Source organism: Sebastes fasciatus, chromosome 10, assembly GCF_043250625.1.
Source record: "Sebastes fasciatus isolate fSebFas1 chromosome 10, fSebFas1.pri, whole genome shotgun sequence".
NCBI lineage: Eukaryota > Metazoa > Chordata > Actinopteri > Perciformes > Sebastidae > Sebastes > Sebastes fasciatus.
In genome coordinates this window covers 33,101,943-33,128,277 of record NC_133804.1, presented here as the reverse complement: position 1 = coordinate 33,128,277, position 26,335 = coordinate 33,101,943, and the positions used below count along the sequence as shown (strand labels likewise).

The window sequence follows — 26,335 nt, the reverse complement described above, 5'->3', positions numbered from 1 at the left end:
AATCCAAGCTTGAGAAGCCTGGCAGCCACGGTCCGGCAGTGGTGGTGGAGGTGATTAGTCTCACCTCAACGGATATCTCGGTAGAATCGGGGCCTTTCTGTGGCAAATTGGAACTGCTTCATTAATTTGTTGAGCGTGATGTGCTGATCCGCCTCCTCCACGCACACACACACACACACACACACACACACAGTTCCCTCCACCCTCCACCACTTGCTGTCTGAGAGATTTCATGTTTGCTGTGTGACTTCAGTGACTGTAAACAAGCAGAAGGGAGAAGAAGAAGAAGGGCAGAGGCAAACAGAAAGGGAAGAAGGGACGCTTATGTTGCCAGCTCTGGATGCTGGAAACATCAAACCCAGGGAAGTGATTATATATAAATATATAAACATATATACCCCTCCTCTGTTAACCTGAAGACATCTGCAGCAGGTGAGTACTTCTGGAATAAACGAGTGATGCTTCCATAATGTGTAATACTGTATTTTTGAAGTTGAAGTGACTCATCGATTCCCTTCATTGTAATCATGAAAACGCTTCCTCAAAGTATTTTGTGCTGTTTCCTGATTTTTAATGTATAGTTAAGAAGATTGCATGTAGAGTATGCAGTTTTTTATGGGCTGCTCTGACCAGTCAGAAAAGAGAAGTGGATGAGGGGGATGAGTGATAACACAACTTCAGAGGTGGTTTTAACTAATTTCTCCCAACGCCACAGATCCAAAGAAGAGCACATCAGAGACATCAGCATTCAAACCTGCAGGTGAGGAGTTGATCCAGGATGCAGTCCTACCTCGCTCTGCTGCTGGGGATCGTGGCCTCAGCTGCTTCAGGTAAGACGGCTAAATCTGTCTGGTTGCTTTTTGAACAGCTACTGTAGATTTAAACAATCTGAAATGAAACAATGAGGCAGACAAAGCACACAGAAGTGATTTTTCTTAATCATTTTCATGTTGATTTGAAAGATGTAAAGTCAAGATGTAGGATGTCAAAAGCTCTAAAATGTTTGGATTAAATCAATGTTTTGAACACAATGACAACAAGATATATATTCTCTCTCTGCACCACAACTGATATGTATGAAATGTATAAAAATACATACTCTATATAACATGACTTCTATTATTGTATTACGCTCTAATTCTAACTCGCACATTTCATGGCATAAACTCGTGGTCCGTGCAGCGGAGAGCTGAGAAACACTGCATGCTTCTCCGTCTGAGATCTAACACACGCCTTCTTTCTCTGCTTTTTTTCCCATTTTGGGTTCAACACATATGAATATCACCCGCCAAGCATTGGAAATTGCAATTTCATGTGTTTGCATTTGAGCACATAAAAGCTTCTGTTGTTTGGTTTAAATAATGGCTGAATGAATCAGTTTGGCTTTCTGGCGCGTTACTGCATGAGGTGTGATTGGGGTCATTTTACGGTTGGATGAACTCTTTGAAGGAAATGCAACTGTTTACGCTGATGATCAGGAGGTTTAGAGCTAAAGTGCTGATTAGTTTCATTCCTAGTTCTCTACATTATCTGGTGTGTTGTGGTGAATAAAAAAAAAAAATGCTGAGTGTGGAATCTCAGTTCTGCTTCGAGCTTCATAACACACCGTCCAAACCTCTAAATTGACACTTTTATAACCTTTACTGAAAGTGTAGAGTGAACACGAAATGAGAGGAAAGTCAGGTCAGTCCCTCTGGTGTTTTTTACAGAAGTCGTCCAAACACCCCAGAAAAAATCTCAGATGCGACGAATTGTCCAGCTGGGCTTCTACAATTTTCCAAATCCTGAACAAGCAGTCCTCAAAGGGAGCTCTGTTCTTCATCACTAAACCGTCTACGCTCCCTGAGGGTCGGGGTCTTTTAGAGCTCCCTCAAAAGATGCCCGAAAGATATGACTCCCTTTTTCCATGCTTATGATTTTCTTGAATGAGTGTCTTCTCTTATTTGTGGCGTTGAACATGAGGGCCCAAAGTAAAAAAAATTACATCAGTTACAGATTTGGAGTTTTTCATATTTACAGTTTCTTACATCTCCGAGCGACATTTAAAAAGAAAGCAGAAGTGAGAACGGTCGAGGGATGTTATCCGAGTCCTCAATGTGTTTCCTGAATTCATGAAATTACTTCAAAAATAGATCTGAATCACGGCGCCGGCGAGACAACTCTGGGTTCTCAAAACAGAAACAAAGTCTGGATTATCAACAGTGTAACACATAATAGAACAAACATACTCTCTGAAAGTCTATCTATGATTCATTTGTTCTCAGTGTGCCTAAAAAGTCAATAAATGCATTCATTAGTTTATGTTTTCTTTGTTCCTTCTCAGCGGAATGGAGGCGTCCGGTGATCAAGTTCAACTCTGTGGTGGTGGCGGGTTCGGAGGTGGTGGTCCGACCCGGGACCCTTCTGGATCTGAGGTGTGAGGGTGACGGGCCCGTGAGCTGGAAAACCAGGCTAGCCAAACACAAACGCTTCGTGTCTAGGGGCAACGGGAACGTCCGGACCTTCAGGGTGGAACGTCCCTCTGCGGAGTTCACCGGAACATACAAGTGTGTTTACACTGCTGGGTCACCGCAGCTGACCTCCTCAGTGCATGTGTACGTTAAAGGTGAGCTCGGATAAATGAGAACAGAACAGTAGGACGAGCTTCCTAATGTTGACTTGGATGGATCATCGTCCACACTGTGTCTGTGATTAGACTTCCCTCCCAGTGTAGATCTCACATTATTCTCTATAATCTGATGAATCTGTTTTTCTTTATCAGATCCAAACCGCTTGTTCTGGACCAGCAGCACGTCCCTGCGGGTGGTGAGGAAGGAAGGTGAGGACTACCTGTTGCCCTGCCTGCTGACCAACCCAGCGGCCACAGACCTGGGCCTCCGTATGGATAACGGCACCTCCGTGCCGCCGGGGATGAACTTCACAGTTTACCGCCAACGCGGTATTCTCATCCACGGGCTCCACCCCGGCTTCAACGCCGACTACGTCTGCACGGCCAAGGTCAACGGAGTGGAGAGGACCTCCAAGGCTTTCTCCATCAACGTCATTCAGAGTGAGGCCGCTTGGTCGTCAGGAATGATCACCCCATATAGAGTCATTGTAGTGATACTCATTTATGATTTTCTCTTCTTGCTCCAGAGCTTCGATTCCCTCCGTATGTCCTCTTGGAGACAGAAGAATACGTGCGCATCGTTGGGGAGGAACTCAAGATTCGCTGCACGACACACAACCCCAACTTCAATTACAATGTCACCTGGCAATACACCACCAAGTCGGTCAGTATTCATGAGGCGTTTTAGGAGTTTTTCTCAATAGTCGTCACGATTTCAACTCTGATTTCCTCTTTTTGTCTTCAGAAACCAACGATAGAGGAGAGGGTCCGCTCCAGTGGAGAGAACCGCCTGGACATACAGAGCATCCTGACCATCCCTGCTGTGAACCTCACAGACACGGGAAACATTTCCTGCACCGGCACCAATGAAGCCGGGCTGAACAGTTCGACGACGTACCTGCTGGTTGTAGGTGAGCCACAGAAACAATCACTCCTATTAAAAAAAGCCTGCATGGAGCATTATCAACCACTAAACGCAAACTGTTGTTGATTCTTGTGAACAGACAAGGCCTACATCAGGCTGCTGCCCCAGCTCTCCCCTAAACTGGCCCATAAAGGTCTTTCAGTGGAGGTGAACGAGGGAGAAGATCTGGAGCTCACCGTGCTCATCGAGGCATACCCCCACATCACAGAGCACAGGTGGCACACCCCGACGTCTCCCAACACATCCACACAGGAGCACAAGCTCATCAGATACAACAACAGGTACGACACCACGAGAGCTGGTCTCCGATTGTTAGTTTAAATAAAAAAACAAATGTATTATAGGAAGGGGAAGCTGGGTTTGAAACATGCTGTCGGTGCATTTTTGGTTGCATTTGACACGGAACTCCAAGGTCATATTTGCTCAGGTCGGTCGAGAGGGAAGAGTGGTGTTCTCTTTTTAATCTGTTGACGTACTCGGCGATGAAACATTGGAACTGTCTGAATTCAGAATGAGTCACTCCGGATTCCTCTTTTTCTCAGTTTAAAGATCCTTTTTTTTTTTTTTTTTTTTAAGATACCATGCTACTCTGCAGCTGAAGAGGATGAATGCACAGGAGCAGGGCCAATACACCTTCTACGCCAGGAGCAACCTGGCCAATGCATCCATCGCGTTCCAAGTCCAAATGTATCGTAAGTGACGTCGTAAACACAAATCACATTCATGGTGTTGTGGCATGATTAAGTTCCCTGAGGTACATTCATTTTCTCCTCCCTGGCAGAGAGACCTGTTGCTGTGGTGAGATGGGAAAACATAACCACACTCACTTGCACCTCGTTCGGCTATCCTGCTCCCAGAATCATCTGGTACCAGTGTTTTGGGATACGGCCCACGTGAGTACCACTGCACAGGGAACAGTAGAAGTTTGGTGTATTGTGTTTTACGTTTCAAACAGTTGGGGCCTTTGTCTGACTGTGTATTTTTTTTGCAATGAGGCAGGTGTAATGAAAACACCACAGGGCTGCAGCTGGCGATCCCTCTCCAGGCTCCCACCGTGGAGGTCCAGAGGGAGGAGTACGGGGCCGTGGAGGTGGAGAGCGTCCTCACCGTGGGGCCATCCAGCCGGAGGATGACAGTCGAGTGCGTGGCCTTCAACCTCGTCGGCGTCAGCAGCGACACTTTCGCCATGGAGGTTTCTGGTGAGTCTCTCAGATCATTCGATTATCATTTGTTCTTTGTCAGGGATGTGATCACAAGTGCTGCACTCCTCAATATGCTATTGTACAGTCACATGGTGCTCAAGCTAAATCTAATGTCCCAGTTTATGAAATTGCGTTGTCACGGTCAGCAGATCCCTTTTTATTTGTTATTTAACTGCATAATATAACTCTTATTAACAACTTATGACATTAGAGAATATCAGCTTTTATGACAAACAGTCAGTCCGTATAAATTTAATAATTCATATTGATGTTTCTCTGATTGTGCAGACAAACTCTTCACTTCCACTTTGACTGGAGCAGCAGGCATTCTGGCGATCCTCCTCGTGCTGCTGGTTTTTCTTTTATACAAATATAAGCAGGTAAGATGTACTTACATAACAGCAGTCTAAAATATTGTTTCAACATTTTCCACGGGCAATAGCACTTAGCTGCAGTGCTTTCTTTGTTGTGGTTTTCACTACAATTTGCTCCTGTTTTCATCTTCAGAAACCCCGGTATGAGATCCGTTGGCAGATCATCGAGGCCAGAGATGGAAACAACTACACCTTCATTGACCCCACTCAGCTGCCTTACAACGAGAAGTGGGAGTTCCCAAGAGACAAGCTGAGGCTAGGTCTGCACCGTGTCATCCTGAATCGACTCAAATACACTCACTTTGAAACAACTATTCAGTGCTGAAGAAAAATAGAATAGAGTAGAATCAGAAAATCTGAATCTTCTCGTTGTATTTTTCTGTCCCACCAGGGAAGATCCTCGGTGCAGGAGCTTTTGGAAAGGTGGTTGAGGCCACAGCCTACGGTCTGGGAGTGGAAGACAACGTGTTGCGTGTAGCAGTGAAAATGTTAAAAGGTGAGCCGACGTTAAGACCTTCGATTAAACATGATGTGCATGATCAGATGAAGGTGATAATATGATCTGTGTTGTGTTTGTGCAGCCAGCGCCCATTCAGATGAGAGGGAAGCTCTGATGTCAGAGCTGAAGATCCTGAGCCACCTGGGACACCACAAGAACATCGTCAATCTACTGGGAGCCTGCACCTACGGAGGTCAGACAGCAGCCTGGATGCAATTTGAATATTGTAAAAACATGTTTATGAAAGCCACTGAGTTCACGACACATTTGCATGCAACCGATTGCATAACATGGTGTGTGTCTCCTCCTCCTCCTCCTCCTCCTCCTCAGGACCGGTGCTTGTGATCACGGAGTACTGCAGCCTCGGTGACCTCCTGAACTTCCTTCGTCAGAAGGCAGAGACGTTTGAGAACTTTGTTATGAACGTTCCCGACGTTACGGAAGACTCAAATGACTACAAGAACGTCAGCAGTCAGAGAAAGTTCATCAGGAGGTACGTCACCAGACATGTAGTCAGATGAGGACGGAGGAGGATTTGTAAAAAAAAAACATTCAATCTCTGACATCTGTCTTTCTTCTCTTGTTTTTCTCTCCATCCAACAGTGACAGCGGGATCTCCAGCACGTCTTCAAGCAGTTACTTAGAGATGAGACCAGCCAGCCAGGGGCCCAATATGGAATCATCTCCAGGTAGAAACTCTTTCTCCACCAATCCCAGTTTGAATGAACACAAATGCATCCATAATGCAGCAGCATCTCCTTACTCCCTGTAACATTACTGCCGTCTGATCCTCCCCAGACTCTGTGAGCGAGGAGACGGGTGACTGGCCGCCAGACATCGACGACTTGCTGAGGTTTTCCTTTCAAGTGGCTCAGGGCCTGGACTTCCTGGCTGCCAAAAACGTGAGTGATTTTTACCACTAAATAAAAACGATCAAAGTGAACACACATCTAAAACAGGAAACATGACTGATGATTTAGATTTAATCTATTTAAATTTGCACGAAAAAGTTTATAGAATATGACGCATGTGTCAGGTACTCACAGGGAAAACAGGTTTGGACCCAAATGCAGGTAAAGAGGAGGAGGACGAGGCAGCAAGCAGAGTTCAATGATTTAATCAAAAACGAAACTTACAAGGAACAAAAAAAAGCAGCTGGTCCGACAGACAGATTCACAATCCGATGGAACAAACGGAGGAAAAGTCTCTCATTGGAGACACTAAACATGAGGAGCGACGGGTTAAACGGGAGACGAGGCAGGACGAGGCAGGAGCGACAACGAAGTGACAAAGACAGACGGGGAACACACAAGCTTTAATACACTCAAGGGGGATTAGACACAGGTGGAACAAAATCAGGGCAGGGCAATGACAATCACAATCAAAAAAGGCGGGAAAACAAACAAACAAAGGCAGGAAGTAAAACTAGACATGATACAAAAAGGTGAGCAACTTTCAAAATAAAACAGGAAACAAACTATGACAAAAACCTCAGGACCATGACAGGAAATAAAACTAGACATGACACAACAGGTGAATTTCAAATAAAACAGGAAACACTACAATGCAGACAATATAACAGAAAACCCAAATCACTAAGTACAGAACTAATAGACTAAAAGGAGAAACATAAGATCTAAACAAAAAGGGAAAAACTCCAATGTTCTCTGGTACGGTGCCAAACCATGACAGCCTGAGGTGTGAACTCATTTGTGAGGGTATTTCCCATTACATTCTTCATATTTACTCATCGTCATAGTTTGACAATGTATGGATCCTGATTCTTCATCACTGAGATACACTGTTCAGTGATGTTTTTTTGTGTGTGTGTGTGTGTGTGTGTGCAGTGCATTCATAGAGACGTGGCTGCCAGGAATGTCCTCTTGACCGATCACAGAGTGGCCAAGATTTGTGACTTTGGCCTGGCACGTGACATCATGAATGACTCCAACTACGTGGTGAAGGGCAATGTAAGAGCACAACAGAGCTGACGTTTACTTTAACATTTACACTAACCAAGTTATAGACTACATATTCAAAAATTTGCTTTTTCCCATTGTGTGTGTGTGTGTGTGTGTGTGAACTAGGCCCGTCTGCCAGTGAAGTGGATGGCTCCGGAGAGCATCTTTGACTGCGTCTACACCGTCCAGAGTGACGTCTGGTCCTACGGCATCCTCCTGTGGGAGATCTTCTCTTTAGGTCAGTGTACCCCCATACCAGGGGTCTGCAACCTGCGGCTCCGGAGCCACATGGCTCTTTAGCTCCTCTCCAGTGGCTCACTGTGGATGTTTAAAAATGGAAATGAATAACTGTTTTATGTTTACATTTTCATTTTTATTTATCATTGTTGTAAGTCGATGGTACGACGGAGTATTAGGGCCACATTGGGGGAAAAAAAAAAATCGGAGATTTTGAGAATAAAGTCATAACTTTACGAGATAAAAACTCGGAATATTACGAGAATAAAGTCAGAAGTTTACGAGAAAAAAAGTCGTAACATTATAAAGGAGTAATTTTACGTGTTATTTTATTTTTTTCTTGTAAAGTTATGACTCTCTTCTCGTAATATTACATCATTTTTCTCGGTATATTATAACTTTATTCTGTAAATCTCAGATGTTTTTTCCCTCAATGTGGCCCTAATACTCCGTAGTACATTGTCTCTTTGGCCCTCACTGCATTAGACTTATATACTATATACTTAGACTATAAACTGTGTTACCTTCATCACAATGATCACATGATTTGCGGCTCCAGACAGATTATTATTTTTATTTTCTTTGCCTAAAATGTCTCTTTTGATAGTAAAGGTTGCTGACCCCTGCGCTATACATTTACACACGTCATTTCATGATTCACTTGCTAACCCTTACTGTGTGTGTGTTATTCTCCATTAGGAAAGAGCCCCTACCCGAGCATGGCTGTGGACTCCAGGTTCTACAAGATGGTGAAGCGCGGCTACCAGATGTGCCAACCGAACTTTGCCCCGGCTGAGATGTAAGCTCGACCCCTTCAGCAACATGAAGTCTGGTTCATACTGCTGCTTTCCCTCCCCCCCCTCCTTCCTCTTTTAAATAACACTTTACTTTGTCCAGCCAATGTTAAAACTGTCAGCTGATTATCAGTTGAGTTTTAATAATGGTCTTCTTTTTATCAGATGGTGAAATGTTCTCTGAGTCAGAGGTGGTAGCCTAACAAGCTTTATCAATGACTGATTTATTCAGAACATCTCTGACTACATGCATGCTGAAAATTAATATTTAATTAGATATTTTTCAAAGTAAAAGTCCCTAGAAGTGTATGCATTAAATCGTAATATTGAATCGACACCCGAGTATGGTGATAGTATCAAAGCCGGAGATAGGTGAATCGTCCCGGCACTAAAAAGCAGTTGATCCCAAGTTTGACTTCAGCAATAAACAGTTCAAGTAGCGTGCTTTCCAAATGTTCATCAGGACAGAACAAAGATCCCTTATTCCTTTGCCAGTCTTCCGCTCTATCTAACATCTAAAGTAACTGACACATGAGGTAACCTTATGAAGTACTTTCATTATTCCTGAATTGAATCATATCGCTTCGGGTTATCTCCTAACCTCAAAACATAACAAGCCTTAACTCCAAACTTAATAAGCCCCCAAATGAGAGAATAAAAGGAGTGTTTTTTCCCCAGTCTCTAACATCTGTGTGTGTGTGTGTGTGTGCTGATTTAGCGTGGCTGTCACACCACCCGGAATAACTGTGGAAACAGAGGAGACTGAATCTGAGTCAGGGCCTAATCATCTGTTGTTCTGCTGTGTGTCAGGCCTCAGTTCTGCCTGTTAGCCACATGATCTCAAAGCTAGGAGGCCATGTAACTGCTATTTCACGGCAGCAAAAAAGAGACTGGAGGGGCAGGGGTTCTTATGAACGGGTCTCTCTCATCAAACTGCGTCACCACCTCCATAAGCCTCTCCTTTTTTCACCAAATCGGCGTGATACAGCGGCCTGATTTTTAAGCCACAAAAAGTCTGAGAAGGGAAAAATGGAGTTTGGGTTATAAAATAACCTCCTTAAATGTATGCCATCTGTGTTTTCTATTCTCTGAAATCTGTTTTCTAACTTCTTGTTTCAGCTACTCGATCATGAAGATGTGCTGGAATCTGGAGCCGACAGAGCGTCCGATGTTTAGCAAGATCAGTCAGATGATAGAAAGACTACTCGGGGACCAACCTGAGCAGGAACAGGTGAGGAGCTTTGACAAAACTATGCATGTTACAAAACAAGTGAGGCTCCCGCCAAACTGCCCTCAGGAGATCCACATTCTTTATCATTTAATTCACCGTCAAACAACAACAGATTTGGTTGAGCTGTGAAACCAATTACATTCAATTCAATTCAATTAATTGGATTTTTTTTGTTGATAAACATCTTATTTGGGTTCTGTTCCCAAAGGGAGATACGCTCATTTCAAAGTGCAAAATATTGTTTGCAATTGAAGAAATTCGTTCACCATAATATTCAGCTGAAGCTGAGATTTTGGTTTTGTTGGATCAAGAAGCCTCAACCATCTGCCCTCTCTGCAGCTAATCTACCAGAATGTGCAGCAGCAGCAGCAGCAGGTCACGGAGGGTGAAGTGTGTGACAAGCCCAAATGCTGCGACGGCCCCTGTGACCGGTCTTGTGACCACGAGGAAGAGGAGCAGCCTCTGATGAAGACCAACAACTATCAGTTTTGTTGAAAGGATCCTGATCAATCAGCAAATCAAACAAGCATCAGGAAAAAAGTGGGAGCAGCTGGAGCCCCTTAGCTCGTTCTAACCGCCAGACAGTCGCAGAGATGTCGCTTTCACAGCTATTTTTCCGCCAGATAGACAAGCAGCTGCAGCGAGCATGTGACTTGCTTCTTTGCAGACCATGACCAGAAATTGCCACGTCTAACACCGACTGCAGACATGAAAGGAGGAAACATGTCAACAAAACTGCACAAGCATCCAAAGCTGTACCTAACGGACTCTTTTATCGCTCTCTCTCTCTCTCTGATTATGTATCTGAGGTATAATCTGTTATCCAAAGGAGCCTCTGTGTGTCTTCTTAATTATATATTGTACACTGTGTTTATTGTTATTTTATTTTTATTTCTGCCCCCATGACACTGAATGTCTTTGTAGAGATTTCAGCCACGTTAGTCAGCAGGTTTTATTGCATGTATGGTTTCCTCAGAGGAAGCAGCACATGAACAGTCACACAGAACACTATGTGACTACCCATCTTTATATGATCTCCAGACAAGTCGGGTTTTATTCTCTGATCACCTTACTTTACAGTAATTGAACGTCCAAACAGTGCGAGCGTTTTTCCCTGTTTTTAACTCGCTAAATCGAGCGTGGAGGAAGGCAAAGAATGGCCGTGTTGTTTTCCCCCTCTCTCTCTGTGCTTTGGTGATAACTGTATTTCTTGTGACACACTTACAGCAGCTGTCAGTTGGTGGCAAACATGTGATTGTTCCACTTCAACCTGATTAATGAAGCTGTGTTCGGTGTGATTTAGGAGCACAGAATATACAACTGAACTGTGAGCAGGGACAATGTGTGGATCCGTTACGGATCAGATGAACAATGTGTTATGTTTGACAATGTGAAATCTTTATTTTGTTTTGTTCTTTTCTGCGTGGCACAACTTAATCTTTCTTATTTCCTGTAGAGTTAGACGAGTGTTAGTATGATGTAAGCTTCACTGATGTCTATATGTAGCAGTCAGCCTACACTGCCAACTGTTTTAAAATAACATATAAGCTAGCTATGTGAGAGATACAAGACTGTGTGACTTCAGGCATTTCAATCATGCATCTGAATGAAACACGAGTCAGATGTCTAATAATGTATATATATACAGTATATCTCATGATGTAAATCAAGAAGTATCTTTATTTTCGCTGGAATGTTGTAGAGTAGATAGTAGTACATCAATATGTCATATGTTTTGTGTGTTTGACAATCAATGCAAAAGCTGCAAATTAAATCACTGAAAACCTGCAGAAGGCTTTGAATGAAGCTCCACAATGTAAAGTTTTTATACGAGAATATGATGTGGTGCCAGATGTGTTTTCTTTTGTTGGACCTCACTGAACTGAAACTGTGCTGCCTTCTCTCTCCTCACTTCTTATTTCTTTTGTTGGACGACGTCCACTCTGCGTTTCCTCTGGAACATTTCCCACAGTATCTGTCAACATTGCACATTCTGAAACCTTTTGTAGGGAAGTACTCGTCCCGCCGCTGAGACTCTACGGAAAGTCTGAATGCTTTATTCTCCTTTGTGTGCTTTCAGCTAAAATCATATTTCTTTTGAAGTACAGTTCACCACTTTCGGACACTTTACGGGGTGCCAGACTCTCCGAGGTACATTTTGAATAACAGTCTTTGTTCGGTTGTCTATGGAGAGATATCACTGAGTTTGAGTAAAGCATAATAATCTCATGCCTTTGTTGCTCTGCCAGTGTCCTCCTCTATTCTTTTCCTTCAGTTGCAGCACAAACAATCACCCCTGGGCTTTATGTGGATGTTTCTCCTCAATAAGCTTCTCGTTAAGATTTAAAACTCTGGATTGTAAAGCATAAATAATGAGCTCAATTGCACCGCTATGCAATAAGTGAAGGTTTTAACTGTAACATGTCTGTGTTGTGTTGATTGTTAACCTTTATTAGACTGATATAAATTCAATTAAGCAGACCTATTGAAGTTTTTTTCAAGTTAATTACTACTTTAAGTAAATTCAAAGAGTTATTGGCAGCAGAATGTACTTAAGTATTTTAAAAACACTTAGTATTCATTATGAAAATGTTTTGTTTTTATGTTGTAATACAGCACTGCATCATATTTTGAAGCTAATTTTGCATGCAAAAACATGATTCTGCAAAGAACAGCCATGTTATTGAAAGACACGGTATTTCTCTTTGAAACTTAGTGGAGCAAAGTTCTTCTATCCACGAGCCTGACAACCTTGCGTAATGGGAAAACCCCAACATCAGAAGAAAAAAAAGAAAAGGGGTTATTCAGGAAGTCGAAGCTTAAAAAAAAACCTCTTCACACAATTTGGGTTGTTTTTTTCTCTCTGGATAACTATAACATCGATGACGTTTAAAGCCTCTTTTCATACCACATGACCGGGATGAGAGTGATAGTAATTCTGGCGGGTAGTTTTGATGAAGACATGGATGCAAACCTTCACCGTAGTTATGTGTGTAGTAGCGTACATGTCTGTTTAGAGTTATAAAAGAGGATTAGTAGACACAGAAAATATCCGTCCTCAGGACTTTATTGTTTCAACTATTGCAATATTTTCTTTATCTACACAATATAGGCGGCTGCTGTGGTGTCTTCTGACCAACAGGTGTCCCTATTGAACACTTGAAGTCTAGACAAATGAACCCATTTTGAACCACTTGGGACAGCCGAGTCTTGTTGGCCTATCATCATTTTAACTGCTAAGCAAAGCATCAGAGACAATCTCTCTGAAGGCATATCTACTAAATACCTTCAGATCATTCTCAGAAGCAGACTGACGATTGGTTGACAGGAATTAAGATGACCGATTGTCCTTGAATGGAACTCCATTGAGAAGAAAATCCAAACTAAAGTGAAGGCCACGAGGTCCATCGTGATTCAGTTCAATATGCAAACACACATTTATCATCACTGTTAAAAGCAAACTCCGGTCCAAAAGGCAACGAGTGGTAGGGGAGAGGTAAGAGTGTAGAAAACAGAAACATCTCTGGACATCAAAGGGAAATAAATACAACAAACTATATTCATGGTTACATATATAACATTTAGGCTTCAATTAGCCGAGTTATTAAAATCCTGTTTACATTCTTTAAAGTCACAGGAAAGATCTCCGTCACTTCTTTTAACTCTCGGCTCCCGATTACACTAAATATTACATTCTTTTAGTCGTTTGAAATATAATAATCATCTTCAATTGACTTTTTATTAAAGATAGGGTCGACGATGTTGGAAAGCTAGCAGAATTACCTCCGTCAAGGATGAATATAACAGATAGTATAGACTGGAGAACATCGTCAACCCTGCCTTTAACTCTCACACTCACTGGAGTTAGAGATGGTTCAGAATATGACCTTGGAACTTGTAATTTCTTTTCTTAGTATATTCACAGAAAACACTAATGATTATTCTTGTCATTACCTACAACAGCAACCCTCTTTATCCATATTCAGCCTGTTTCCTCACATCAGTAAAACAATATTTAGCAGATTAAATGTGCTGTTGTACAGGTTAGTGCAGGGGTCAGCAACCTTTACTATCAACAGAGACATTTTAGGCAAAGAAAAAATTTGTCCGGAGCCGCAAAACATTTGTTCGTTGTGATGAAGGTAACACAGTTTATAGTCTAAGTATATAGTATATAAGTCTAATGCAGTGAGGGCCAAAGTGCAAATGTACTACGGAGTATTAGGGCCACATTGAGGGGAAAAAACATCTGAGATTTACAGAATAAAGTCAGAACTTTATGAGAAAAAAAGTCGTAATATTACGAGAATAAAGTCATAAACACGTAAAATTACTACTTTATAATACTACGACTTTTTTCTCTTAACCTTATGACTTTATTCTCGTAATATTACTTATTCTCAAAATCTCAGATTTATTTTTTTTCCTCAATGTGGCCCTAATACTCCGTCGTACCGTCGTACCATAGACCTACATCAATGATAAATAAAAATGAAAATGTAAACAGAAAACAGTTTACATTTCCATTTTTAAAAGTCCACAGGGAGCCACTGGAGAGGAGCTGAAGAGACGCAGGTTGCTGACCCCTCTACTAGTCTAAGAGTAAGGTACTTGTGTTAAGCACCGTGTCGCTTCCATCTTCTCGGGTCCTCCTGGTTGCATCTCTCCTCACGGCCGTCTCTTATTATCTTTGCATGCAGCCATCTTTACATTCAGTCCGTCCCTCTGCCTGCATGCTGATCGTCTGTTCTCAACATTTCTATTCAGGAAGCACAACCTCATTCGTCTCCGTCCCTCCGTCTTGTGTCTGCCATCCCGCCCCGCTTCCCTCATCCTCCTCTTTCTCCGTGTTGATCTGTGCCACTCCCAGTCGGTACAGAGCATCCCTGATCACCACCTCCCCGGGCTGGCAGGCCTTCACCACCTGGTTGATCTGCTGGCTCACGATGTCTCTGCTGGTGAGGAAATCCACCAGACGGTTGTAAAGGTAGTAATAAGCCGTGTTGTTGAAAACCACAGGTTGCCGCCGCGCACGGCTCACCGAGTAACAGTCCTCCGAGTTCTCTGTGGAGTCGTTCTCGGCTCCGTCCATCTGCTCTTTCTGCTCCGCCCCCTCGTCATCCTCCTCCTCTTTCTCCAGCTCGGCCGTCGGGCTGACGTAGGGCTCCAGATCTCTGCAGAGGACCATCGAGTGGTGCTCTGAAGGAAGAGCAGAGGGCTCCTCCTGGGCTGCTCCGGGAGGATGAACCAGCCAGCAACTAGATGATTTGGTGATGGGGTGGACCTGCTGGTTCTCTGCCACCAAAGACAGGTCGGCGCTGTACGGCTGGTCTTGTAGCTCAGCGCACGATACAAACTAAAGACAGCAACACACTATGAGTCAAATATACAGTATGTATACAGCATATATGAGACATCCAGGTTTCTTGATATAAACAGATGTGCTGTATTACAGGTTGCATCTGTGAATCAGTGGATACAAAAGGCTAAGGCTAAGCACAAACATCCAGAAAACAAGACTGAAACCTGCGATCACTGTCTCAGCTAGCGTGTTAGTTCCTGCTCCAGGCCTCAGTACGTTCTGTGAGTTCTTTCCCTGTGGTGTTGGTGTTGGTGTTGGTGTTGTTGGTGTTGGAGCCTGTGATTAACTGCTTTTCTCCCCGTGTCCCGGGATCATCTGCCCTCTGCCTCAGCCAGCCATCCCCTCCTCCCCACCTCCCTTCTCTGTGGTTTCACAATAAATAACCTACAACTTCCTCTTGTCAGTGTCCCGTGTTTGAGTCCATGCTCTCTGATCATAACACTAATTAGAAATACAGAGAACCTGTGGTTCATATTAATATTATAATCAGTTGAGAAACACAGAACATTCTCTGAACTCATATGTGACTATACCTGATATATTTTATAATAAATAAATACAGATGATTGGATTCAATTTCAATCACCCACCTCTGGCTTCTCGAAAGGGTCAGAGAAGCAGCCCTGGTTCCTGCCCCACATCTGGGTGGCCTGTTCTGGGTACTGCATGTCGGCACAGAGCGCCACCTGACGGGCGCAGTCGCTGACGTAGACCGGGGGCCAGTAGCGGGACGACAGCAGCAGGTCTACGTGGTCTCGAGCCGTCTCTCCTCTCACCAGGCACTTAGAGCCGCACACCACCTGGAGACAGGGACAGGAGAGACACTGAAACCCCTTTCAGAGGTCTTAACACATGCAGGGGACATTTGAGTTTGGATTTTCACTTTGCTTAGCTAACATATTTGTTTTTCATTTATAACCAGGGGCCACACGGTGGTGCGGTGGGTAGCAACCCTCTTTGCAACCCTGAATAGGAACAGTGGTTACAGATAATGAATGAATATATGACCAGGCTGTTGTTGTTGTTTTTACCTTATGGGGGCAGACCTTGGACAGCTTGCCAGCGGTGGTGCTTGGAGGGGGCTGTGGGGCCGTGGAGAGGCCACCATGGACGAGTGTGTACAAGGAGATCAGGGAGGCCAGCAGCTCATTCTGACACAGGGGGGGCGTAATATTACAAAAAAAAGTCAGAACTTTAGGGGGAAAAAGTCGTAATATAACGAGAATTAAGTCATAACTTTACGAGAAAAAAAGAAAATAACACGTAAAATTACTACTTTATAATATTATGACTTTATTCTCGAAATCTCGGATTTCTTTTTTTTCTTCAATGTGGCCCTAATACTCTGTCTTACAGTCGTACATTAGACCTACAACAATGACAAATACAATTTTTTTTCAAACCCAAGGGAGCCTCTGGAGAGGAGCTGGAGAGGAGCTGAAGAGGAGCTGAAGAGCCGCAGGTTGCTGACCCCTGGTCTAGTACTATAATGTCAACATGTTTACTTCCAGTCATTAACACTAACACACACGCCTACCTTAGTTGAGTCTGGGGTGATGCTCGCCCCGCAGCGGTCCAGTATTGTTCTCAGCTCGTCCTCGCTGTGATCTTCAATCTTGTCGAGTCTCAGCTGACCATCATGGATGAGACGCACCAACGCTGATGGATCTCCTACAACAGATGATGAGAAACCATGAGTTTTTATGTTCCACATAATACCCTGTGACCAAATTAAACTTGTTATATATAAAACATATTACTCGTAGAATTCATGAAACAATGTAAATCTGTACTGCATGGGAGGATAACTTAACAAGTGGAACACTCGCATGACATCTGCATCATCATACCATCCATAACAAACAAAACATATATAATCCCTCTGAATTAATCGTCTTCTTCCATCTCATTCTCTGTGGAGCCACGTCTCCCTCATTTCAGACTCAGAAAGAATATCCTCCACATTGGCTACTGAATATTTCCACAGGATTAGAACATCGTGGCGTACCTGAGGGCTGCTCGGTGTGTGACGGGACCTTGTCCTTCTCCGTGTTGATGACGATGGGACTCCTCATCAGCGGGGGAATGAAGGGAGCGATGATAGAAGCGTCCACTCGTGTGATCGGGATGTCGGTGGGGAAAGTCGCTTGCTCGATAGCCTCGCTTTCCATGGTCAGCCAGAAGTCGTCCACGTGCACCTCATCGGAGACTGAAACCTCAGGCCAGGTAAACTGTGGACAGGATGAAATGTGCGTAAGCATGTGGAGAGGTCACTGCCTCATGGCTCGACTCTGGATAGCACTACTGGCACTAAAACCCCGTACTCCTGCAGCATTAAATAAAATTGAGCCAACCATTGAATCAGAGAGTTTTGGAAATGTTGAAAAAGCAAAGTCAGGATATAGTTTCATAGTTTCTTTCCATGTGGAGGACATACTGTATGATACTGCCCCTGCTAAACAGCTCTAAGTATGATGCCATACGCTGATTGTTCTTGCTCTCACCTCCACATTCTTCAGCTCCAGTACGTTGTTCGCGTATCGCTGCGCAATCTCCAGTTTGGGAGCAACGCCACAGACGCCGCAGATCATGTCGTTGTAATCACGCACAGTCAGACACTCAAAGGCCCAGTAGCCACTCAGGAGGAGCTCTTGAATGTGAGACAACTCCTCCGGACTCAGAGCGTGGACTGATGCAAGAGAGGGAAGACACAATGAAATTCATGAAAAACACAACATACTGTAAAAAAAACAGGAAGATGTTCAAAATACCAGATTAAACTAGAACACAGCTGCAGAATTCATATGTGTGTGTTTAGAGTTGAATCCAGTGTTTTTACCAGGGTGATTGGGGGTGTGGTCTAGTACGGTCCTGGCTGCCTGAGGGGGGGGTTGGCCCAGTTTGATACCAGCCCTGATCTTCAGAAACAGGTCGATACTAACTAGCAGTCTGTTCCCAATGTTGAACAAACCTGGAACAAAAACAAAAATCAACATCTTAATTCACAAAGATGACAACGGGCCAAATGAAGATTATTGGCTGGTCTTCATCAAACCTCAAACATGTAAAACATTTAGAAAACATGTTCCTAATAAATGAGTCTTAGAAGGCAAAGGGGTGGAAAATGAGTGACAAATGAATAATGCAAGAAAAAGGGGACAAGTGCTTTTTACTGGAATCTTAAGATATTGTATATGCACTCATAATTCATAGTTGTGGTGCCCCCTTTAGGCCAGTCAGAGAAGTACTGATTGTAATTGATTGAAAGTCTAATCAGCAACATTTTTGCAAATGCAGAAGCTTCCACCTTGAAGCAATCAGTGAATGATACCCAGAAGTACACCCATAGTTTCATCTGTTGTGTTTGAGATATTAATATAACAAATACAGAGCAGCTTCTGACATGGTGGAGGACAATGAACCAAGAGTAATGAGAATGTGTGAGGCTTCAGAAGTTGACACTTGATGAAAAAGCAGCTGAATAATGTACAAGTTGTTTGTAAGTGGTGGCGTTTTACCTGGATGCAGGTCAGTGAAGCTGTGCAGAGCCAGACACTGAACGTTGAGACACACCTTGAGCTGAAGAGTGGCTGTCTGGATCAGCGTCTGAGTAAGCAGCCAGCAGTCCTCCTGTCCTGCGACGGTACTAGGATGTACACATGAGAGCATACATTAGGGAACTGGACATCAACACAACACGCCGTACTAAAACCAGAAGCAGGATCGTTAGAACAGAGACACCCATCTCCTTACCTCTGATCTCCTTTGAAGAGAGGGAAGTTACACAGGCCACAGTGAGTAGCCGCTGATTCATAGAACTGAGGCCACCCAGACTCTACCAGCGTCTCTGTCTCCACGCTGCCCTCGTGCTCCTGGCCACACGGCTGGACCAAGATGATCTGGAGGCTGTTGAGCTCCTGGATGAGGGTCAACGTTTCCTGGAGCTCAGTCTCGCTCTCGGGAATCTGCAGGGAACGGTGCAGCAGCTGCAGGGTATTTTGGCGCTGGACGTCCTTCTGAGCGGGACTCAGGGCCTGGTGCGGATCGAGCAGAGTTCCAGACTGAAAAAAAGGAAAAAAAGAAATCCACATTAAATGATATAAAAAGAGAGTTTTGGACAGATCTAGATGATGACACCTGGAAGCCCTGGAGAGAAAAATGTAACTCGACATGAAAAGCCTGCTGTCATCAGTCTTGAGTCGAGATCTATGGATGCTAAGAAGCAACTGCTCAGGGGTCCGAGAGGTACAAGATACAGCTGGAAACTACTCCTAAGAGCCTTCACCTTTGCTCCCTTGGCGTTCTTCTGGGTCAGCTCACAGCCACATTTAGGGCACACTGCAGGTTTGTGTCTGTTCTTGTACATGTAGTCACAGGACGGGTTTTTACACCGACCTCTTCCTCGTGCTGTAGACAGCCCCAAATCCTAAAGAAATAATAAAAAAAATGACCCACAAGTAAAGAAAATAACAGAATATTCAGAAACAACTTTACATTAGAAAGGAACATTTTGTGTAATTTAAATAAATAAATGTAAATTGCACAGAGAATAGTAGTATACTGACGACAAAGCTGGAGACGGTGTGTTGTTTGAAAGGCACGAATGACACGATATTGACTCTCTTATCAGCCAGAGAACACACCGGCTGGTTTCCATCTGCTGGGACAGAAGAATCCTACGGAAAGACATGCAGAAAGTCACGATATTGGACGAAATCTGCATCTTTGTTGTATTTGCGTGTTTCCCTAGGTCAGGGGTTCAGCAACCTTTACTATCTAAAGAGACATTTCAGGCAAAAACAGTTATTCATTTCCATTTTTAAAAATCCACATGGAGCCACTGGAGAGGAGCTGAAGAGCCGCATGTGGCTCCGGAGCCGCAGGTTGCAGACCCCTGCTCTAGGTGTTTGTGTTTGCGTGTGTGTGTGTGTGTGTGTGTGTGTGTGTGTGTGTGTGTGTGTTAACCTGCTTGGCTGCGGTTGTCGGGACCGTCTGGCCGAGCTGCTTCAAAGTGCTTGGTTTGAGACCTGAGAGACTGTCTGGAGGCACTGTGGTTAGACAACGACCACATGAGAGGAGAGCAGAGACCTCAGAAAGTGCAGCCACTTGTATATATATTACATATCACTTCCTCTCTGTATAATAAAGGTATAAGCACTGACTGATCATACAACATCCAAACTGAGAGATTTAATTTAAACATTGAATGAATATAATCAGATGATGCACAGTACCGCTGGATGATTTGTTGTTGTTGTTGTTTGCCGTCTGAAACTTTCCTTTGTCAGGTGGGACAGTTATGATCTGGAACAAAGCCCGGCCTAGAAACACAAACACAAGCCAGAATGTAAACCCGTATAGTAGTAACACTGACAGTAGGATATATAGTAGAGATATATATGTTTTATCTCACTTGTGTTATAGTAGGCAGGAAGGATGGGCCTCACAGGCCTCTTCTGAACACTGGCATTGCTTCTGTCTTGGCCTTGGACTGTCGCGCCCTGAAGGTCGTCGTCTTTCATCAGTCTACTCAGTGACACAGGGAAAATACATCAAGTCAGATACACTATTATACTTCTTTCCATTCTCATGTGCAACATCACTGTTCACTGTGTAAACCTGATATAAACCTACTGCACTTAAGCACCAATCTGCAAATGGTGTATAGCACAGTTTTCACACACCTGTCATAGTCCACATGGTCAACATGCTATCACGGTCCATGTAGCAAACAGAACATAATGGCATTAAAAGGTCTCGGGTGCTCACTCTGTTTGTTCCTGCTGCTTGGTGCTGCTGCCCTCTGGTGGCGTTCCAGCTGGAACTGCACGCTGCTTTCTGGAGCGCCGTTGAACGTGGCCTTCTTTTTTGCTCCCGGTGGCGTTTGTTTTAACGACATCAGCATTCCCCTCCTGATCCGGGGGAGCTGTGGGTCGGCAGCTTTCATCGGTCTCGGTTTCAGCTTTCTGTGACAACTGCTTGGACGCAGCTTCTTTCTCTTGTGTCTTCTTTGCCTGTTATATAAATGCAGCCATGGTTAAACAGTTCAAATTGGATGTTCATATATATATACGATTGAACATCCAAACTGTTTGTGCAGATATTGCTCGACACTTACAGCAGGTATCCACTTTCCACCCAAGTGGCTCCCACATTCAGGACACTTTGGCGGCTTGTGGCGGGTCACATACACAAACGAACATCCAGGATCTAGACACCTCCCTCGACCTCTCCGGGTGTACGTCTTCACAGACTGCAGAAAAAGAGCAAAACATGGAGGTTCATGTCTCCTATTAACCCCCCCCCCCATCATCTTAAATCTATATAATAACATTCTCTGCATGCTATGCTTGCCAATCTCAGTATTGACATTTATAAGGTGGATGAATAATATGGGTGCTTACCATTTTATAGGAAGGTTTGGCACTTAGTTCTGTGCTGGCTCCTACAGAGACCATCATCAGCGGGCCCACAGAGCTGACACCTGGCAAAGACTTGGGCTCTAGCAGGTTCTGAAGTGATGGACAAATGGCTTCACTGCATTAGTTAAAACACTTTTTTTCGTGATTAAAATGGTCAACAATTCATGAATAAATGAAGCTCATTCTGCTAAGTGGTGGAGGGACATTTAAGTCTCACCTGGGTGGGCACGATGGCGACCACCTGTGTTGTTTCCCCCTGTATCTGCTGCACCATCGCCCCACCGTAATAACCACTACCGGCAAGTCTTGCCTCATTTCCTCTCAGCGTGACCCCGTTTGCTGTGAGGCCAGCAGAGCCCTGTGAGACGTGGTCAACTGTGGAGGCAGAGGAGGAGGGAGGGATTCCTCTGGGAGCCGCGGGATTAGACGTCACTTCCGTTTCCTCTGCTATGTCGTCGACAACAATGGGCTCCTCAGAAAGCTCCACCTCGCTGTCCAACCCGAGAGTTGTGAACTGGGACACTTGGGTGAGAGAGACGGAAGGCAGGCCTCCCTCCGCCGGAGAGTTCAGAGACTCCACGCTCACCTCTGGCTGAGAGCCTCCCAGCTGCTGATTTGAGGAGCAGCCTTTAGACACGAGGAAGTAACTGGCTCTGGGGAGGATTTTGCGGAAGCCTGGCAGGTCTTTGGAGGGGCTGGGAGACGACTGCGGGAAAAGCACAATCGAGAACATTGTTCATGGTCATCCACATGTCCATCACTTTAACACCAGTGAATTAGGCCACTAAGCAGGAAAAAGCTGCTTTATCCCTGCTGTGGTACTTGATACTAACGGGTCACTCCGTTCTGACTTTATCTGTCGTTACATGAGCCAAATGTATTCATTACAAATGAAATCAAGCCAGTCGACTACATGAGTGCTCTGCAGTGCATAATGATAAAGAAGGACTCTGATATACTTAACAACCAATACCATATCAAGCACTCCATCGTGGGCAAACCTTTTAAAAAGATTGGCTTAGGCTGTCATCAGTAATTTACTGCTGCAGGCTGTACCGACGCAACAGAATGTACATTATTATCCCTGCAGGTATCAGAGCTTATTAAACAGGAACATTCATGTAACTTCTGATTTTGTTATCATAGTAGGTTCAGTTTATCATTTCTGAAACTCATTTTGCAATCTTTGATCATTTAGGTCAGGGCTCAGCAACCTTTACTCTCAAAAGAGACATTTTAGGCAAAGAAAAAAAAAATAACCTGTCTTGAGCCGTAAAACATTTGAGCATTGTGATGAAGGTAACACAGTTTATAGTCTAAGTATATAGTATATAAGTCTAATGCAGTGAGCAAATGTACTACGGAGTATTAGGGCCACAATGAGGGAAAAATAAAGCCCTAACTTTACAAGAAAAAAGTTTTAATATTACGAGAATAAAGTCAGAACTTTACGGGGAAAAAAGGCTTACTGTGTCTATGCCCTCCTTCTCAGACTTGGCCTTCTCCAGATAGTAGCCTTTCTCAGCCACGCTGAGTCTTCTCCAGCTCTCACTGATTCTCTTGTTGATCTCAGACTGTGGTAGATTGGGGATTTCCTGTTGCATAATCTGATGGACATCAAAGTAGTACAGCAGGTAGGCAGACCTAAGACAATCAGTACATGACAATGGGGGAGACATTTTAGATTTTTAAGGAGACCCCGATCCCTGTTTAAAGGTCCCATATTGTAAAAAGTGAGATTTTCAGGTCTTTAACATTATAAAGCAGGTTTAAGTGCTTTATAAATACTGTTAAACGATCAAAAAGCTCAATATACAGAGAAATACACACAGCCCTTATTAAGAAATTGTGCATTTGAAACAAGCCGTCAGGATTTCTGTCCATTTGTGATGTCACAAATATACAATATTTAGACCATTACACGGTTTTAAACGTAAACATTATAAATGTCTCCCAGTTTATTTCCTGTTGCAGTGTATGTAAATAACATCAGCTGACAGGATGTAAACATGGAACCGAGCTGTTGCCTAGCAACGCAATTATGTTGCAATTCCATTGAAATGCACTAAACTTAGCGTTTCAGACAGAGGGTAAATACAGGTATATTCAGACAGACAGTATGAGGAAAATAAAGTTTTTTTTTAACATCACAGCATGAAAACATGTTCTGGAAGAAACACAAAATACAAGTATGAACCTGAAAATGAGCACGATATGGGTCCTTTAAGAAAGGGTCATAATTAGTGTCATGATATTGTAACAGCTGTGTGTACATTACCTGGGCTTCTTGGGTTTCTCAACACTGTCTTCTTGAGCTTTGCTCTTCCTCTTTTTGGGGGTCGTCCCCTCCATCTGGCTGTAGTAGCTCTCCACCTCCTCGGTCACTTTCACAACCTCAAACACCTCCACCTTCTCCATGATCTCCAAAGATCTAAAACTTGAAAAATATTGTGAGATTAGTTGGTTGTTCATGTTTGAACCTTCATTAAAGATAGAGTTTATTGCAGGGATGTTTCATTGTATTAGTTTTAAAAGGGACTGTTTGTAACTTCTTACACGTATAAATCACCCGGGTCGGTGTCCCATGCTCGCTCGCATATACGCGCTCGCATATGCGGCTACGCTGTTCAGACTCAGACTCCAACACAAACTACACGGAAGCACCAAAACCTCTTGGTTGTATCTAGTGAAGCCCGTCTGTTAAACAGTGTTGGTCGCGGTCGGAGGACGCGGAGGAGACCTTAGCTTTGGTCTCCAGGACCAGAGTCTCTGCTGAACTCTGCTCCTCTGCCTGCTTTCCTTCACTCAGCTCGCTCCACCTCTCACGTGCATGCTGCTCACTCCACACTGCAGAAGAGTTAGTTTAGCTCTGAGAATATCTAGTGGACGTTTGTGCAGAAATAACTGCTGCAGCTCCTCCAGACCAACAGAGGTTTCCCGTGTCTTGTGAAGTGACGGGGCTCCGCAGAGAGAAACGTTATCGTCTCCGACCAAAACTCCGGCGTCTCCCCTGTTCCCTCCGGCCGCGGTCGGGAGGCTGAGGCAGGAAAAGCCAACACTAGGATCAGCATTGATTCATGGAGAGACCTTGGTCTGGTCAGCTAACATTACTGCCAAGCAGCTGAAATATAGAGTGATATTGTGCTTTTAGCTGACGTGTGTCTCCTCACTGTGTTGACCGATGCTCGTTCATGTCTATGTAGAGCGAGCACAAGCGCCAGCAACAGGACGCTGACTTTAGTTGACTTAACGGCCACAGGTGTCGCTGTTAACAAGACATTTCTGATTCTTACAAACAGTCCCTTTAAGTGAAGTTAGGTTTATTAAATATATATATTTTAGCATAATACTATGCTTTCAACACCCTGATATGTAGATGTTTCAACACACATTTGTGCAGCCTCTGTACTTTAATGACAGCACTGGATTTCTGAAGTTTATTATAGCTCAGTGGGTAGCTATGTTATCAGCTGATGAGAGGCAAACAGTTTGTCTAATACAAGTCACATAAAGTAGGATAGAGTGACTTTATGCAGAGAGAACATAGCACTATAGTGTCTTAGTATTAATAATGGAAACCTGTCATGCATTGGGCTCTTATGGAGGCTAATAGAGCTGTAACATGTTAACAGCTCTGCTCCTCTCCTGCTCCAGCAGCAGGTTTGATCCTCTCCTGCTCCAGCAGCAGGTTTGATGCTCTCCTGCTCCAGCAGCAGGTTTGCTGCTCTCCTGCTCCAGCAGCAGGTTTGATCCTCTCCTGCTCCAGCAGCAGGTTTGATCCTCTCCTGCTCCAGCAGCAGGTTTAATGCTCTCCTGCTCCAGCAGCAGGTTTGATGCTCTCCTGCTCCAGCAGCAGGTTTGATGCTCTCCTGCTCCAGCAGCAGGTTTGATGCTCTCCTGCTCCAGCAGCAGGTTTGATGCTCTCCTGCTCCAGCAGCAGGTTTGGTGCTCTCCTGCTCCAGCAGCAGGTTTGATCCTCTCCTGCTCCAGCAGCAGGTTTAATGCTCTCCTGCTCCAGCAGCAGGTTTAATGCTCTCCTGCTCCAGCAGCAGGTTTGATGCTCTCCTGCTCCAGCAGCAGGTTTGATCCTCTCCTGCTCCAGCAGCAGGGTTGGTGCTCTCCTGCTCCAGCAGCAGGTTTGATCCTCTCCTGCTCCAGCAGCAGGTTTGATCCTCTCCTGCTCCAGCAGCAGGTGTAATGCTCTCCTGCTCCAGCAGCAGGTTTGATGCTGTGTGTTTATACTGCCTCTCAGTTATCCAATGAAATGCCTTCTTATTGAAGCCTTACCTACGACGACCCGAGGCTCATCAAACCGGCTCCGAACGACCTCTAGGAGTCGCCGACAAAGTCAAGCGATGAGTCGACTATGATTACTGCTGTAATCCGTCTATTCTTCATGTTTAAATGAAGGGTTTCGGTGTATTAATGTCGTAAAGAAGCTTCAGATTCTAGTCGACTTGTAAAAATAAAAACAACATGGCGGTTTGTTGCTATGGTCTGCAGCCAATCAGAGAACAGAATAAACAAGAACGGACCAATCAGAGAGGACGTTTTTGACACGTGAAAGTAACGCGTGCGTCCGTAGCCTTCTTCTTCTTTGGTGTTTATTGGCGGCTGGTAAACCAGCTTAGAGGAGCATTACCGCCGCCCTGCCGGACTGGAGGAGGAGCGGGGAAAATAATAATAATAAAATAAAAAACTATAATTATTATTAATAATA

At 44.1% G+C, this 26,335-nt stretch overlaps 2 protein-coding genes and 1 long non-coding RNA gene across 6 annotated transcripts; 1 reads left to right on the top strand and 2 right to left on the bottom strand.

Moving 5' to 3' along the window:
- The first annotated feature begins 251 nt into the window (after positions 1-251).
- On the top strand, positions 252-12,059 carry csf1ra (colony stimulating factor 1 receptor, a). Of its 3 annotated transcripts, XM_074647562.1 has the most exons (22): positions 252-432; positions 716-830; positions 2,324-2,605; positions 2,762-3,049; positions 3,136-3,272; positions 3,354-3,519; positions 3,613-3,814; positions 4,110-4,225; positions 4,315-4,426; positions 4,533-4,732; positions 5,024-5,115; positions 5,243-5,369; positions 5,501-5,605; positions 5,691-5,801; positions 5,939-6,101; positions 6,212-6,297; positions 6,407-6,510; positions 7,456-7,578; positions 7,696-7,807; positions 8,506-8,605; positions 9,720-9,831; positions 10,171-12,059. In XM_074647562.1, exons 2-22 carry the CDS (start codon positions 779-781, stop codon positions 10,324-10,326), a joined length of 2,946 nt encoding a protein of 981 aa, XP_074503663.1. In that variant the 5' UTR covers positions 252-432; positions 716-778; the 3' UTR covers positions 10,327-12,059. The 3 variants fall into 3 exon arrangements, with proteins under 3 accessions (XP_074503663.1, XP_074503665.1, XP_074503664.1); XM_074647563.1 differs by lacking the exon at positions 252-432 and having other exon boundaries at positions 651-830; XM_074647564.1 differs by lacking the exons at positions 9,720-9,831; positions 10,171-12,059 and having other exon boundaries at positions 8,506-8,609.
- LOC141774753 (uncharacterized) lies at positions 791-6,792 on the bottom strand. The gene is made up of 2 exons (XR_012595448.1): positions 6,653-6,792; positions 791-888 (listed from the first exon to the last, which is right to left on the bottom strand). It is a non-coding gene; the product is annotated as an uncharacterized LOC141774753 (long non-coding RNA).
- A 2,379-nt stretch (positions 12,060-14,438) lies between the features above and the next one.
- On the bottom strand, positions 14,439-26,093 carry hmgxb3 (HMG box domain containing 3). Of its 2 annotated transcripts, XM_074647556.1 has the most exons (21): positions 25,903-26,093; positions 23,894-24,052; positions 23,085-23,259; positions 21,833-22,321; positions 21,598-21,705; positions 21,312-21,446; positions 20,963-21,207; positions 20,607-20,719; positions 20,428-20,514; positions 20,159-20,241; positions 19,759-19,869; positions 19,479-19,619; positions 18,947-19,254; positions 18,712-18,839; positions 18,033-18,164; positions 17,698-17,882; positions 17,202-17,424; positions 16,731-16,864; positions 16,225-16,344; positions 15,784-15,993; positions 14,439-15,187 (listed from the first exon to the last, which is right to left on the bottom strand). In XM_074647556.1, exons 2-21 carry the CDS (start codon positions 24,031-24,033, stop codon positions 14,591-14,593), a joined length of 3,864 nt encoding a protein of 1,287 aa, XP_074503657.1. In that variant the 5' UTR covers positions 24,034-24,052; positions 25,903-26,093; the 3' UTR covers positions 14,439-14,590. The 2 variants fall into 2 exon arrangements, with proteins under 2 accessions (XP_074503657.1, XP_074503658.1); XM_074647557.1 differs by lacking the exon at positions 25,903-26,093 and having other exon boundaries at positions 23,085-23,222; positions 23,894-24,034.
- Positions 26,094-26,335: the final 242 nt, after the last annotated feature.

Excerpts from the sequence above, each read along its gene's own strand:
- csf1ra (XM_074647562.1), top strand. The coding sequence starts at position 779 with ATGCAGTCCTACCTCGCTCTGCTGCTGGGGATCGTGGCCTCAGCTGCT. Across the intron at positions 4,427-4,532 it reads TGTTTTGGGATACGGCCCAC|GTGTAATGAAAACACCACAG; the intron begins GTGAGTACCACT and ends GCAATGAGGCAG. Across the intron at positions 5,116-5,242 it reads TTTTATACAAATATAAGCAG|AAACCCCGGTATGAGATCCG; the intron begins GTAAGATGTACT and ends TTTCATCTTCAG.
- hmgxb3 (XM_074647556.1), bottom strand. The coding sequence starts at position 24,033 with ATGGAGAAGGTGGAGGTGTTTGAGGTTGTGAAAGTGACCGAGGAGGTG. Across the intron at positions 21,447-21,597 it reads CCAAACCTTCCTATAAAATG|TCTGTGAAGACGTACACCCG; the intron begins GTAAGCACCCAT and ends CTTTTTCTGCAG. Across the intron at positions 20,242-20,427 it reads CAACAACAAATCATCCAGCG|TGCCTCCAGACAGTCTCTCA; the intron begins GTACTGTGCATC and ends GTCTAACCACAG.